This window comes from Pongo abelii, chromosome 3 (assembly GCF_028885655.2).
Source record: "Pongo abelii isolate AG06213 chromosome 3, NHGRI_mPonAbe1-v2.0_pri, whole genome shotgun sequence".
Lineage (NCBI taxonomy): Eukaryota > Metazoa > Chordata > Mammalia > Primates > Hominidae > Pongo > Pongo abelii.
Window position 1 is genome coordinate 2,753,995 of NC_071988.2, and position 12,903 is coordinate 2,766,897.

At 48.4% G+C, this 12,903-nt stretch overlaps 1 protein-coding gene across 6 annotated transcripts in view; it reads left to right on the plus strand.

Moving 5' to 3' along the window:
• FAM193A (family with sequence similarity 193 member A) overlaps positions 1–10,227 on the plus strand; it is a 195,569-nt gene extending 185,342 nt beyond the window's left edge. For all 6 annotated transcript variants that reach the window (XM_063723274.1, XM_054554918.2, XM_063723272.1 and 3 more), the window contains one exon: positions 9,429–10,227. In XM_063723274.1, the coding sequence (XP_063579344.1) occupies positions 9,429–9,522 (94 nt within the window). In that variant the 3' untranslated portion in view covers positions 9,523–10,227. The remainder of the gene's footprint in view (positions 1–9,428) is intronic.
• The last annotated feature ends 2,676 nt before the right edge of the window (positions 10,228–12,903 follow it).

The window sequence follows — 12,903 nt, forward strand, 5'->3', positions numbered from 1 at the left end:
TGGGACCTTAGAGAGCAGCGTGAGTTCTGTGCCCGTGCTGCAAGAACCTGTTGAAGCTGTGCGATGGTTTGGATTGGATTTCTTCCCTGAATGGCGTGGAGCAGGAATGTGGTTGATGTTCTTGAGCATTCTATTCCAGCTGCTGTGTCGAGAAGGGGCTCGGGGGACAGGGTCACACATGCACTAATGGAAACAGGATTAGTGATTGTCAGAGTTAGGAGGGGACAGCAGAGGCAGAAGGTAACATCACAAACTCAGGGCTTGACCAGCTGGGGCCAGGGAAAGAGAATGTGGATTCTGGGAGGTGACACAGCCTTTCCAGTTTGGGGGAGTGAGGGGATCAGTCTCATAGAGGCTGCAAGGCAAGAACGCTGTTGGGCATTCACGAATGTTTGTGGTTGAATAAATAAGCCGCAGTTTAAGCAGCCATAACTAAACCTAATAGATGGGTGACAGTAATAACCATTTTCAGGTTTCATTCAAGTTTGGAGACAAATAAATACATAAGTAAGTAAGAGACAGGGTTTTGCCATGTTGCCCAGTCTGGTCTGGAACTCTGGAGCTCAGAGGATTCTCAGACCTTCCAGAGTGCTGGGACTGCAGGAATGAGCCACCACACCTGGTCCAGTGTTTCAGTTTTGCTTACAAAAGTATACTTTAGGCCGGGCACAGTGGCTCACGCCTGTAATCCCAGCACTTTGGGAGGCCAAAGCGGGAGGATCACAAGGTCAGAAGATCGAGACCATCCTGGCTAACACGGTGAAACCCTGCCTCTACTAAAAATACAAAAAAATTAGCCAGGTGTGGTGGCAGGTGCCTGTAGTCCCAGCTACTCGAGAGGCTGAGGCAGGAGAATGGCGTGAATCCAGGAGGCAGAGGTTGCAGTGAGCCAACATCACCCCACTGTACTCCAGCCTGGGTGACAGAGCGAGAGTCTGTCTCAAACCAAAAAATAGTATCCTTTAGGCCAGGCACGGTGGCTCACGCCTGTAATCCCACTTTCGGAGGCCAAGGCGGGTGGATCACGAGGTCAGAAGTTCAAGACCGGTCTGGCCAAGATGTTGAAACCCCCTCTCTACTGAAAATAGAAAAATTAGCAGGACGTGGTGGTGGGTGCCTGTAATCCCAGCTGCTCGGGAGGCTGAGGCAGAGAATTGCTTGAACCCAGGAGGCGGAGGTTGCAGTGAGTTGAGATCATGCCACTGCACTCCAGCCTGGGCAACAGAGCAAGACTCCGTCTCAAAAAAAAAAAAAAAGTTTGAAGTAAAAAAGACTAATTTAGAATTTAAAATTTGATTTTAGGAAGTATGTCACATATCAAAGGTTTAAAACACTTGATATCAAAATAAGATCATCACAAAAGAAGTTATTCATTTAACCAAACTAATAATTCAGAGGTTTCAAAAAGCAAAAACCTTTATGTTTTGATAGAAGACTCTGGTTTTGGAGGGTTGGGGTTTTTGGGTTTTTATTTTTATTTTTATTTTTATTTTTTGAGGCAGGGTCTCACTCCGTTGTCCAGGCAGTGGTGCAATCAGGGCTCACTGCAGCCTTGACCACCAGGCTCAGGTGATCTTTCCACCTCAGCCTCCTGGGTAGCTGGGACCACAGGCGTGCGCCACCACCCCCTGCCTGAGACTCAAGTGTTCTCAACAGTCAGAAGACATAATGAAAATGGCATGAGGCCAACAGAATGTCTTTTTTTTTTTTTTTTTCAGCTTACTCAAAAGATAATTGACAAAATATTTTATTATCTCTTATTAATACTACATGAAATCTTATTGAAAAGAGAAACCCAGTTGCATCAGTGTATTACTATTAATTGTAGTAAAATCTTTTAAACAGATCCATCCAATTTCAATCAGCTTTGACCACACAGGATTTCCATAAATCTTTTATAACCTCTTAGAATTTTCCCATTCACTTCCTTTTCCCAACTTTCTGTATTCATTTATTTTCTTTTCCATCTTTTTTTCAGCTTAAGACCACTTTTAAATAACCTCTAAAGTAGTCAAAATCACTTTTTCCTTTGACAGAACCACATCCTCATGTTGTTCTTATAACCCTCCTTACCAAAACACATCTTACTTTTTCTTATATATTTTATATATAGAACTGTTTTCCTGCTTATCTCTACTTTGAGTTACCATGTTAGTCAGAATTTTAACTTTTAGTAACCTTAAATTATAGTGAAAACCTAAGAAATAAGCAATTATTAATATTTTGTTTATCTGAAATAAGCCAGGCACGGCGTTCACACCTTGTAATCCCAGCTATTTGGGAGGCTGAGGTGGAGGATCACTTGAGCCCAGGAGTTTGAGGTGTGAGCTGTGATTGTGCCGCTGCACTCCAGCTTGGGATAGATAGAGTGAGACCCTGTCTCAAAAACAAAACAGAGGATAGAGAAAGAATTTAAGCTTTCCAGTCAATGAAGCTTTACATTATTGGCAGAAATCATGTCAACAAAAAGAAAAGCGGGCTGAGAAAGTGCATATCATTATCAAGGGTTACTGAAGAGAGGAATTCAGTCAACTGAGAAGGTTTTTTTATTATGATTTTTTTTTTTAACTTTTTGAGATGGAGTTTTGCTCTTGTCACCGAGACTGGAGTGCAATGCTGCAATCTCGGCTCACTGCAACCTCCGCCTTCCAGATTCAAGCGATTCTTCTGCCTCAGCCTCTTGAGTAGCCTCGATTATAGGCACCTGCCACCATGCCCAGCTAATTTTTTTGTGTTTTTAGTAGAGACAGAGTTTCACCATGTTGGCCAGGCTGGCCTCGAACTCCTGACCTCAGGTAACCCACCTACCTCCGCCTTCCAAAGTGCTGGGATTACAGGCGTGAGCCACTGCACCTGGCTCTGTCTCTATTTTTTAATTAAATTTAAAAACTGTATATATATATATATATATATATATATATATATATATATATATATATATAAGGTGCTTGCCTGGGCAACACAGCAAGACGTCATCTCTACAAGAAGTAAAATCAGCTGGGCATGGTGGCACACTACTGTAGTAGTTCCAGCTACTTGGGAAGCTGAGGTGGGGGAGGGTCGCTTGAGCCCAGGAGGTCGAGGTTGCAGTGAGCTGTGATCGCACCACTGCACTCCAGCCTGGGCAACAGAGTAAGACCCTGTCTCCAAAAAAAAAAAAGTTATCACATCCAGAGAGGCAGTGAAATGTGAGAGCAGGCACATCCTACCCGCTCCCCCCCCTCAAGCTGAGTAATCCACCTACTGTATTGTATAGATTCTAGATAGAGTGTGGCCAAAGTAGCTGTAAATTAATCTCTTAATGTTGTCATAGGGATAACTCATATCCTATAGTTCAACAGTTTATAGCCAATCACTATCAATATAATTTCTGTAAAGCAATGAGAATTCTTGACAACTTTTTTTTTTTTTTTTAAAGGCAATAGTCTTGCTCTGTCACCCAGGCTGGAGTATAGTGGTATGATCTTGGCTCACTGATCCCTTGACCTCCCAGGCTCACTTGATCCTCCCACCTCAGCCTCCTGACTAGCTGGGACTACAGGCGTGGGCCACCAATCTCAGCTAATTTTTATTTTTATTTTTATTTTATTATTATTTTTTGAGACGAAGTCTCGCTCTGTCGCCCAGGCTGGAGTGCAGCAGCGCGATTTCGGCTCACTGCAAGCTCCGCCTCCCAGGTTCACGCCATTCTCCTGCCTCAGCCTCCTGAGTAGCTGGGACTACAGGCACCCACCACCATGCCCGGCAATTTTTTTTGTATTTTTAGTAGAGACGGGGTTTCACTGTGTTAGCCAGGATGGTCTTGATCTCCCGACCTCGTGATCCGCCCATCTCAGCCTCCCAAAGTGCTGGGATTACAGGCGTGAGCCACCACGCCCAGCCTCAGCTAATTTTTAAAATGTTTAGTAGAGACAGTCCTCATTATGTTGTCCAGGGTGCTCTCAAACTCCTGGATTCAAGTGATCTATCTGCCTCGGCCTTCCAAACGTTGGGATTAGAGGCATGAGCCACCAAGCCTGGCCCTGACAAACAGCTTTTGTAATCACCTCCTCTCCTAATTTGTTCTTTTTTCTTAAAAACTTAAGTTGTTCTTTCTAACCCCCTTCCCTTTCTAAAGAGGCAAGAGATTTGGGTTTCAGGGGAAGAAAAGGAAAACTGCCTTCTCTGGCCTTGCTTCACAGCATGGGATCCGGGTCCCGGTACTGGCAGTTTGGCTCCCTGCCTCCTGTGGCTTCATTTCTTTTGGCCTAAATTACACAGCATGCTTTTTAAATTGCTGCTTCCTATTGTAATTCAGACCTTTTTCCTCCTTAAATTTGTGACCAAGGCCAGGTGCGGTGGCTCATGCCTGTAATCCCAATACTTTGGGAAGCTGAGGCAGGTGGACCACTTGAGGTCAGGGGTTTGAGACCATCCTGGCCAACATGGTGAAACCCCACCTTTACTAAAAATACCAAAAAAAAAAAAAAAAAAAAAAGCCGGGTGTGGTGGTGCACATCTGTAATCCCAGCTACTCTGGAGTCTGAGGCGGGAGAATCTCTTGAACCCAGGAAGAGGAGGTTGTAGTGAGCCCAGATCGTGCCATTGCACTCCAGCCTGGGCAACAAGCGCAAAACTCCGTCTCAAAAAAAAAAAAAAAAATTGTGACCGGCTGGGCGCAGTGGCTCACGCCTGTAATCCCAGTACTTTGGGAGGCCGAGGCGGGTGGATCACGAGGTCAAGAGATAGAGACCATTCTGGCCAACATGGTGAAACCCCGTTTCTACTAAAAGTACAAAAATTAGCTGGGCGTGGTGGTGCTCGCCTGTAGTCCCAGCTACTCGGGAGGCTGAGGCAGGAGAATTGCTTGAACCTGGGAGGCAAAGGTTGCAGTGAGCCGAGATCGCACCGCTGCACTCCAGCCTGGCAACAGCAAGACTCCGTCTCAAAAAAAAAAAAAAAAAAATTGTGACCAATTGCTGTTAGTTTTAAACTGGTGCATGAAGGTGAGTTCTCTCCCTGGCCCTCAAGAGATTTGGAAGTTTGTTTTAGAGAGTGCTCTCAGTCACTTAAGGATGTAAATCTTACTTACTTATTTATTTATTATTTTTTGAGACACAGTCTCTCACTCTGTCATCCAGGGAATTAGTTAAGCAGCATTCCCGCTGAGACTGGATTTGAAACAAAGTTACAGTTCCTTAGAGCCACTACAGATTTCTTTCCTCAATGGATACCTTTAGCTTAGGATAACCACTAATAGGAATTAATTTGAATTTACTTAAAATCATTTATGACTCTTGACCATTTGGGATACCCAATTGTCATCTTTTCTACTAAAGGAAACTAAAATATTGCTCTCTCAAATACTGGGTATTGTTGAGCTGAAGACACAGTGCAGGGGCTCTCTCCACCTCTCCTATGTTTGCCTAAAGGTAGGACATAAATCCTTTTTTACTGAAGACAGCTACTCAGCAGCCCACAGATGGTGCCAGTGGGGCAGAGGAATCTGTGAGCAGACTTTAAACCCCAAAAGACTTTTTAAAAATAGTCTCAGTTCAGGCTGAAGTGAAGTGGCCTGATCACAGTTCATTGCTGAGACTACAGATGCGCCACCATGCCTAGCTAATTAAAAAAAAAAAAAAAATTTTTTTTTTTTTTTGTGATGGAGTTTTGCTCTTGTTGCCCAGGCACGCTCTCGGCTCACCGCAACCTCCGCCTCCCGGGTTCAAGCGATGCTTCTGCCTCAGCATCCTGGGTAGCTGGGATTACAGGCATGCGCCACCACGCCTGGCTAATTTTGTATTTTTAGTAGAGGCAGGGTTTCTCCATGTTGGTCAGGCTGGTCTCCCCGACCTCAGGTGATCCGCCCACCTCACCTCGGCCTCACAAAGTGCTGGGATTACAGGCGTGAGCTGCCGCACCCGGCCCAATTTTTTTTTTTTTTTTTTTTTTTTTTGGTAGAGAAGGCATCTCTTTATGTTGCCCAGGCTGGCCTCTGGGTATCTTTCCACCTCAGTCTTCCAAAGTACTAGGATTACAAGCATGAGCTACCTCCCCAGCCCAACCCCATAGGTTTACCTTCCCTCATTTTCCTGATTTTTGGCACTAGTCCCATGGGCAGTTTCATTTTTCTATTTTCCTGTCTCTTTAAATCTTCCACCTGGCATTTGTGCATAGACTGTCAGCTGAGAAGCTGAGACCTTAGAAAATATGGCCTGACAGATGTGGGTTGCACCCTATTCGCAGCTAGCAAGACTTTCTTTAAGCTGTTCTTGAGAGGGGCCTGGGGCTGAAATTTTGTTCCCTCTTTAGGGACCTTGGTTAAAGCCATAAAGGGATTCTTAATTTTGGTCTCATGCATGTCTGTGTGTGTTGGCTTTGAGTCATTTGTGCAGGTATGCCCTTGAATGATTATAAATTTCTCATTTATATTTAGAGTATGATAGGGGTTTTTTGTTGTTTTGTTTAGCCTTCTCCTAAGCTAAATGAAACCATATACTCAGAAAGGAAAGTTTATTAAAACATTCAAAGACAAACAGCTTTAAATAGTGATTACCCTAGACCTCTAATAAGCAAATATGTTCCACATCCAAAACTTTTTTTTTTTTTTTTTTTTTTGGTGGGGGCACAAAGTCTGGTTCTATCCGTCCAGGCCAGAGTGCAGTGGCGCATCCTCAGCTTGTTACAGTGGGTAGCTAGTCAGGCATGAGCAGGGCAGGGGAGGGCCTCCTCCATCCACCAGGGATGTCAGGTGACCATCAGGTGATGGTTAGGCAGTTGTCACACTGCCTCTGTAAAATAATAATTGGTCACAGCCAGCATCAGGGAAACCGAAGCTGGTGATCAGCAGCTTCCCGATAAAATCTCAGGAGTTGGGCAAGTGGACTCAAGCATGTGCACTAAGGCGCAGAATGGTGGAGTTTAACCAGTGTGTGACCTTCCAGGTACTTTGCACCGGGAAGGGAAGATCGCCTCAGGTGAGCATGTGCACGCTCCAGTAAACACACTATGCGTGCTCCCTCCCAAGTGCTAGCAGGCCACTGTGTGTGTGCAGGTAGCCCACCCCAACGGAGGAATCGGGAGAAGGGACACAAGGCCCTGAAGTATGCCAACACCTAGAACCCTACATCAGAGGCCAGACAGGGCACTTGCCTCTCAAGTTGCCCACTTGGCCTCTTCCAAGTGCACTTTCCTTCCTTTTGTTTCTGCTCTAGAGCTTTTTAATAAACTTCCACTCCTGTTCTAAAACTTGCCTCAGTCTCTTCTGCCTTATGGCCTTTGGTCAGATTCTTTCATCTGAGGAGGCAATAATTGAGGCTGCTGCAGACACGCACGGATTCGCCGCCGGCAACTCAGGTACCTGCCACCGGCAACAGGCTCGCTGCAGCCTCTGTCCACCAGGCCCAAGCCATGCTCCCACCACAGCCTCCCGAGTAGCTAGGACCACAGGTGTGCGCCACCACACCTGGCTAATTTTTGTATTTTTTGTAGAGATGAGGTTTTACCATGTTGCCCAGGCTAGCCTTGAACTTGTAAGCTCAAGCGATCCACCCACCTCAGCCTCCCAAAGTGCTGGGATTATAGGCTGAGCCACCACAGCAAGACTTTATTATTTTTGAGACAGGGTCTCACCTTTGTCACCCAGGCTGGAGTGCGGGGGCACCATCACAGCTCACTGCAGCCTTGACCTCCCAGGCTCAAGGATCCTCCCACCTCAGCCCCAAGCAGCTGGGACCACAGGCACATATGTGTACTGCCACTCCTGGCTAACTTCTTACTTTTTGTAAAGATGGAGTCTCACTGTGTTGCACGGGCTGGTCTCAAACTCCTGGGTTCAAGTGATTCTCCAACCTCAGCCTCCCAAAGTAGTAGGAAAACAGGCATGAGCCACCGTGCCCAGCTTCAGATCTCCTTCTTGGTGTCAGTTTCAGGAAGGAAAAACCAAGAAACAAGAATGTTGACTATTTGCCCGGCTAAAACCTGACACAGAAATGCTTTTAAACAGCTTTAGAGTTGAAAGTTGACTTAATTAGAAGCTGATATTTAGGATATATGTGTATACAATTTTTTCGAGGCCTCTGCCTTCTTGGTGGCCAGGCGCGGTGGCTCACGCCTGTAATCCCAGCATTTTGCGAGGCCGAGGCGGGCAGATCACGAGGTCAGGAAATTGAGAGCATCCTGGCTAACACCGTGAAACCCCATCTCTACTAAAAATAGAAGAAATTAGCCGGGCGTGGTGATAGGTGCCTGTAGTCCCAGCTGCTTGGGAGGCTGAGGCAGGAGAATGGCATGAACCCGGGAGGCGGAGGTTGCAGTGAACCGAGATCACACCACTGCACTCCAGCCTGGGCAACAGAGCAAGACTCCGTCTCAAAAAAAGAAAAGCTTCTTGGCCAGAGAAGAAGCTACAAAAAATACAAAAATTAGCTGGGTATTGTGGTACGCGCCTGTAGTCCTAACTATTTGGGAAGCTGAGGCAGGAGAATCACTTGAACCCGGGAGGCAGAGGTTGCAGTGAGCCAAGATCGCGCCACTGCACTCCAGCCTGGGCGACAGAGACTCCATTTCAAAAAAATAAAAAATTAGCTAGGTGTGGCCAGGCACGGTGGCTCACGCCTGTAATCTCAGCACTTTTGGAGGCCGAGACAGGCGGATCACTTTAGGTCAGGAGTACAAATCAGCCTTGTCAACATGCTGAAACCCTGTTTCTACTAAAAATACAAAAATCAGCTGGACGTGGTGGCGGGCATCTGTAATCCCAGCTACTTGGGAGGCTGAGGCAGGAGAATCACTTCAACGTGGGAGGCGGAGGCTTCAGTGAGCTGAGATCGCGCCATTGCACTCTAGCCTGGATGACAAGAACGAAACTCCTCAAAAAAAAAAAAAAAAAAAAAAAAAACTGGGTGTGGTGGTGCATGCCTGTAGTCCCAGCTACTCAGGAAGCTGAGGCAGAGAATTGCTTGAACCTTGGAGGTGGAGGTTGCAGTGAGCCGAAACTGCCACCGAACTCCAGCCTGGGCAAGAGAGTGAGACCCTGTCTCAAAAAAAAAGGATTTCAACATGTGGCCCAGGCTGGTCTCAAACTCCTAAGTTGAAGTGGTTTGCCCTCCTCAGCCTCCCAAAGTGCTGGGATTACAGGTATGAGCCACCACACCCTGCCTGGGCCTGGTAATTTAAGGGGGCTCACAGCTCTCACATTAAAAGTTTCTTTTCTTTCTCAGGACTCCCTCCGCCCACCCACTCCTCCTCCCGAATCCTTTCCCCTTCTCAAGTGCAGCCTGTGGCAGGGCCTGGAGGGGACCCTTGACACCGTGCCCCTCACCGAGAATCTAAAACCCTGACCCCGCAGTGAGTTTCTGGCAAGAACAGGAGCGTGATGGGCTTTGCCAAGCACCAGCTTGGTTGTGGGCTGCTTCCTTCAGTGACTGTTTGGCTTTTTGTCTTTGCAGGTTCTGCTTGGATTCTGCTAGACAGACCCGACAAAGACTGTCTATCAACTGGTCCAATTTTAGCTTGAAAAAAGCCACCTTTGCTGCCCACTGAATGAGGACTGCCTGGAGAGGGACACGCGAGAGGCAGGCCAGGCTGCACCACCCCAAGAGCCACGCCCCTCGCTGGCGCCCCAGAGCCGTGGTGCTTGCCAAGGGCTGTGCAGAGCTGGTGCTGCCTGAAACCCCAGACCGAGAAGTTGATGCTCGGCCCACGCTGTTAGCTCGTGTGCGTGTAGTCTGTGCGTGAGACTCCTTCGATTGTAGCTCTGTGCTGTCGGATTGGAACAGTAGTTCCCGCCAAGTCCTCCCACCGCCGCGGCCTCGGAGGCCTGGGCCGTGGCCAGATAGGAGTTTGCATCATCCGCGTGGCTCCGTTGCCTCTGCATTGCGCCCTGTCCTGTCATCTGTCCTCACCGGGGTATCGGCCGTCACTCAGCTCTCCTGTGCCCCTGCGTCCCACCCTAGGCGGGCTGGGCGGGGCAGGCCTCCTTTGTTCTCCACAATCTACTGTCTCCGAGTGTACACATTGCGCTGTTTGTGTTTGATCCCCCCGACTTGTAGCCAGCTTGTGTAAGATCCCTTGCAGAACGAGAAAGTTAAAAACAAGCCCACCCAGTACTCACACCATCAAGTCTGTTATAGAGTGTACGACTGTATTAACACGGAGGCCTGCCTGGCTACTTTTTTAACATATTGTTAAGTAATATTAAAATCATGTCTTTCTTTTTGAAAGATGGAATACATTAGTACAGCAGGAGACCTCGGCTGCTTCTTTCTGCTGGGGGAGTGGGGGGATAGTGGGAGAGGGCGTACAGGTGACGTGTCCACCATGGGGAGCCAGGGCACCACCCTGGAGCAGGTCCCAGGTCTCTCCAGGCAACAGCTCAGCGATCCTGGTGCCCCCGCCATCCTCTGTGTGCCAGGCAGAGCAGGCAGCCGGAGACAGAAAGCTCCCAAGGAGCTGCATCCTGGTTACTTCTTACCACCTAGAACACTAGGTAACTCCTACTTCTCCCAGCCGCATGTTCAGCCTGTCTCTGTGTGCCCCATCAGAGTATGACTTCACCCTGAGTGAAGGTGAAGAGGGCAGGGCCTGGCTGGGGAGAGGGTAGGGAGGGCCAGCTTCTGGAGGTATCGGACAATGAGGCCACAGGATTTCCTGGTGGACAGGACGCAGGTAGGAGAAAGAGGTGAAGACCTGCGCTGTGTGCCTGGAGGTGGGACTGGAGACCAGTTCTGGATGGTGAGTCTGGGATGCCCACCGGCCACCCAGGTGAGAGGTCTGGAACTGGGGTGGTGGGACTGGAGACCCAGTTCTGGACAGTGAGTCTGGGATGCCCACCAGCCACCCAGGTGAGAGGTCTGGAACTGGAGACTGCTGTTCATGGACAGAGCCTGTGTGAGGGCCCCGCAGGGGTGAGTAGATGGGATAGGGACCCGAGCCGTGGAACCAGGAAGGCAGAGGGGGTGAGGAGGCTTCGAGGCAGGTCAGGGGAGACAAGGCCCAGGGCACCCCCGCTCAGGCACTGGTTTGCAGGAGAATGAGGTGGGGACAGCAGGTCCTAGAACTCTGGAGATTGCACAACAGCTGGAAAAGGGTCACCAGCCAGGGGAGGTGCAGCATGAGGAGCTCTCCTCACTTGTTTTTTTTTTTTTCCAGGTGTGAGGAAGAGAACATTCCTTTGTTCGTGGGATGATAGGGCAGAGAGTGAAGCAGGTCAGGCCATGACCACAGCAACAGTAGTGTCCTTGAAACCCCAGTGCAGGCCCCTGGCACTCCAGCCGCTGCCTCTTCTGGCTGCGGTGGGGGCTGGGGAAAGGCCCAGGCCCGGGCTTTGCCCTATGGGGAAGCTGCCTGCCCAGGCCCCCAGTGACTGGGCCTGCCCTGCTCTGCCCATGGACAGCCTTTATACTGTGTTGAACCATGCCTGTTGCTGAGGGGAACTGCACGGCCCTGAGTGGTGATGGGGAACTCGGTGCCCCGACACACTAAGCATTATGCTGGGACCTAGAGACCCTCAGACGCCCACCCCACATGCCCAGTTCTGGGCACGCCCATCACCTCCATGGCAACCCCACCTGCGGCTTCACAGCTCTGCCCGCTCTGGCCCCTGACCTGCACCTGCTAGCTTTGGCCCTCAGGCTCCCAGCCATTGTCCTGGCCATGCCCTTGCCAGGAAGGATCTTCCTCTATTTCCCTGGAAACCACTCATCCTTCCAGCATCCCAGGGTGCTTGTAGGACATCCAGCTCCAGGGTCCCTGACTTGATGGGAGCCCCTGGGGTTCCTGATGACATCACTCCCCTGTTGGGGAGGGTGGGGCCGCCATAAGGGAGCCTCACATTTTTGACTCACACAGTAGCACAGGGTGAGTATCCCTTATCCCTTATCTGGCATCCTCAGTACCAGAAGTGTGTCCAGTTTCAGAGTTTTTTGGATTTGGAGTATTTACATCATGCTTACCAATTGAGCATTTCTAATCCAAAAATCTGAAATCTAAAATGCTCCAATGAGCATTTCCTTGGAGCATCATCTTAACACTCAAAAGGATTTGAATTTTGGAACCTTTCGGGTTAAGCATACTCAACCTGTAATAGTCATGAAATGAAACAATAACAACAGTTAGAAAGGAAACATTAACGGTGAACAGTTGTATTGAGAAGCTTACTGTTTTCTGCACCCTCAGCTCTGAGCCCTGCTCAGAGATTTTGCCTGGGTAGAGAAACAGGCAGTAAAACAGATAGCTCCTAATCTCTTCCCAAAGAAACTGACTTCGTTTGCAACAAAGAATGAAGAGGTTGAAGCCTGAAGGCACTCAGAAACAGTGGAGGCCATGAAACCCTGGGAAGAGAGACAAGATGCAGGCTCAGCTATAGGCCAGATAGTTTGCAGGAGATAACTGAGGAAGAAAAGAGCTGGGAGGAGGCATCCATGGGTCAGAACGAATATCACACAGTGTTCCCAGAAACTTATCTCTTCAAAGGAGTCAGAATTTGATTGGATTTGTTTGTAGAGCATGGTGCCCCAGGGCATTGTTGAAAACAATGGAATTGGCAATTAGTGGTTTAACGGCTGAATGTGGTCAGGGAAAGAGGAAGAGAACTCTACCAAAATGAGTGTCATCCCAGGGTGACTGTGGGCATACGCAAAGCTACACACCCTGAGGAACAACATCATAGGCTGAATACTAGTGGGTAGTAGAAAGAAAACAATGATATAATAAGGCTGCATCAAATGAATATAGAAATTATTTTAAAGGAACCAAATGGAAATTATGAAATCTGAAAAGTTACGTGTGTGTATATATATACCCACATATATACACACACACACATATATATGTGGAGAGAGAGACAGATGGAGTCTTGCTCTGTCACCCAGGCTGGAGTGCAGTGGCACCATCTCGGCTCACTGCAACCTCCAACTCCTGGGT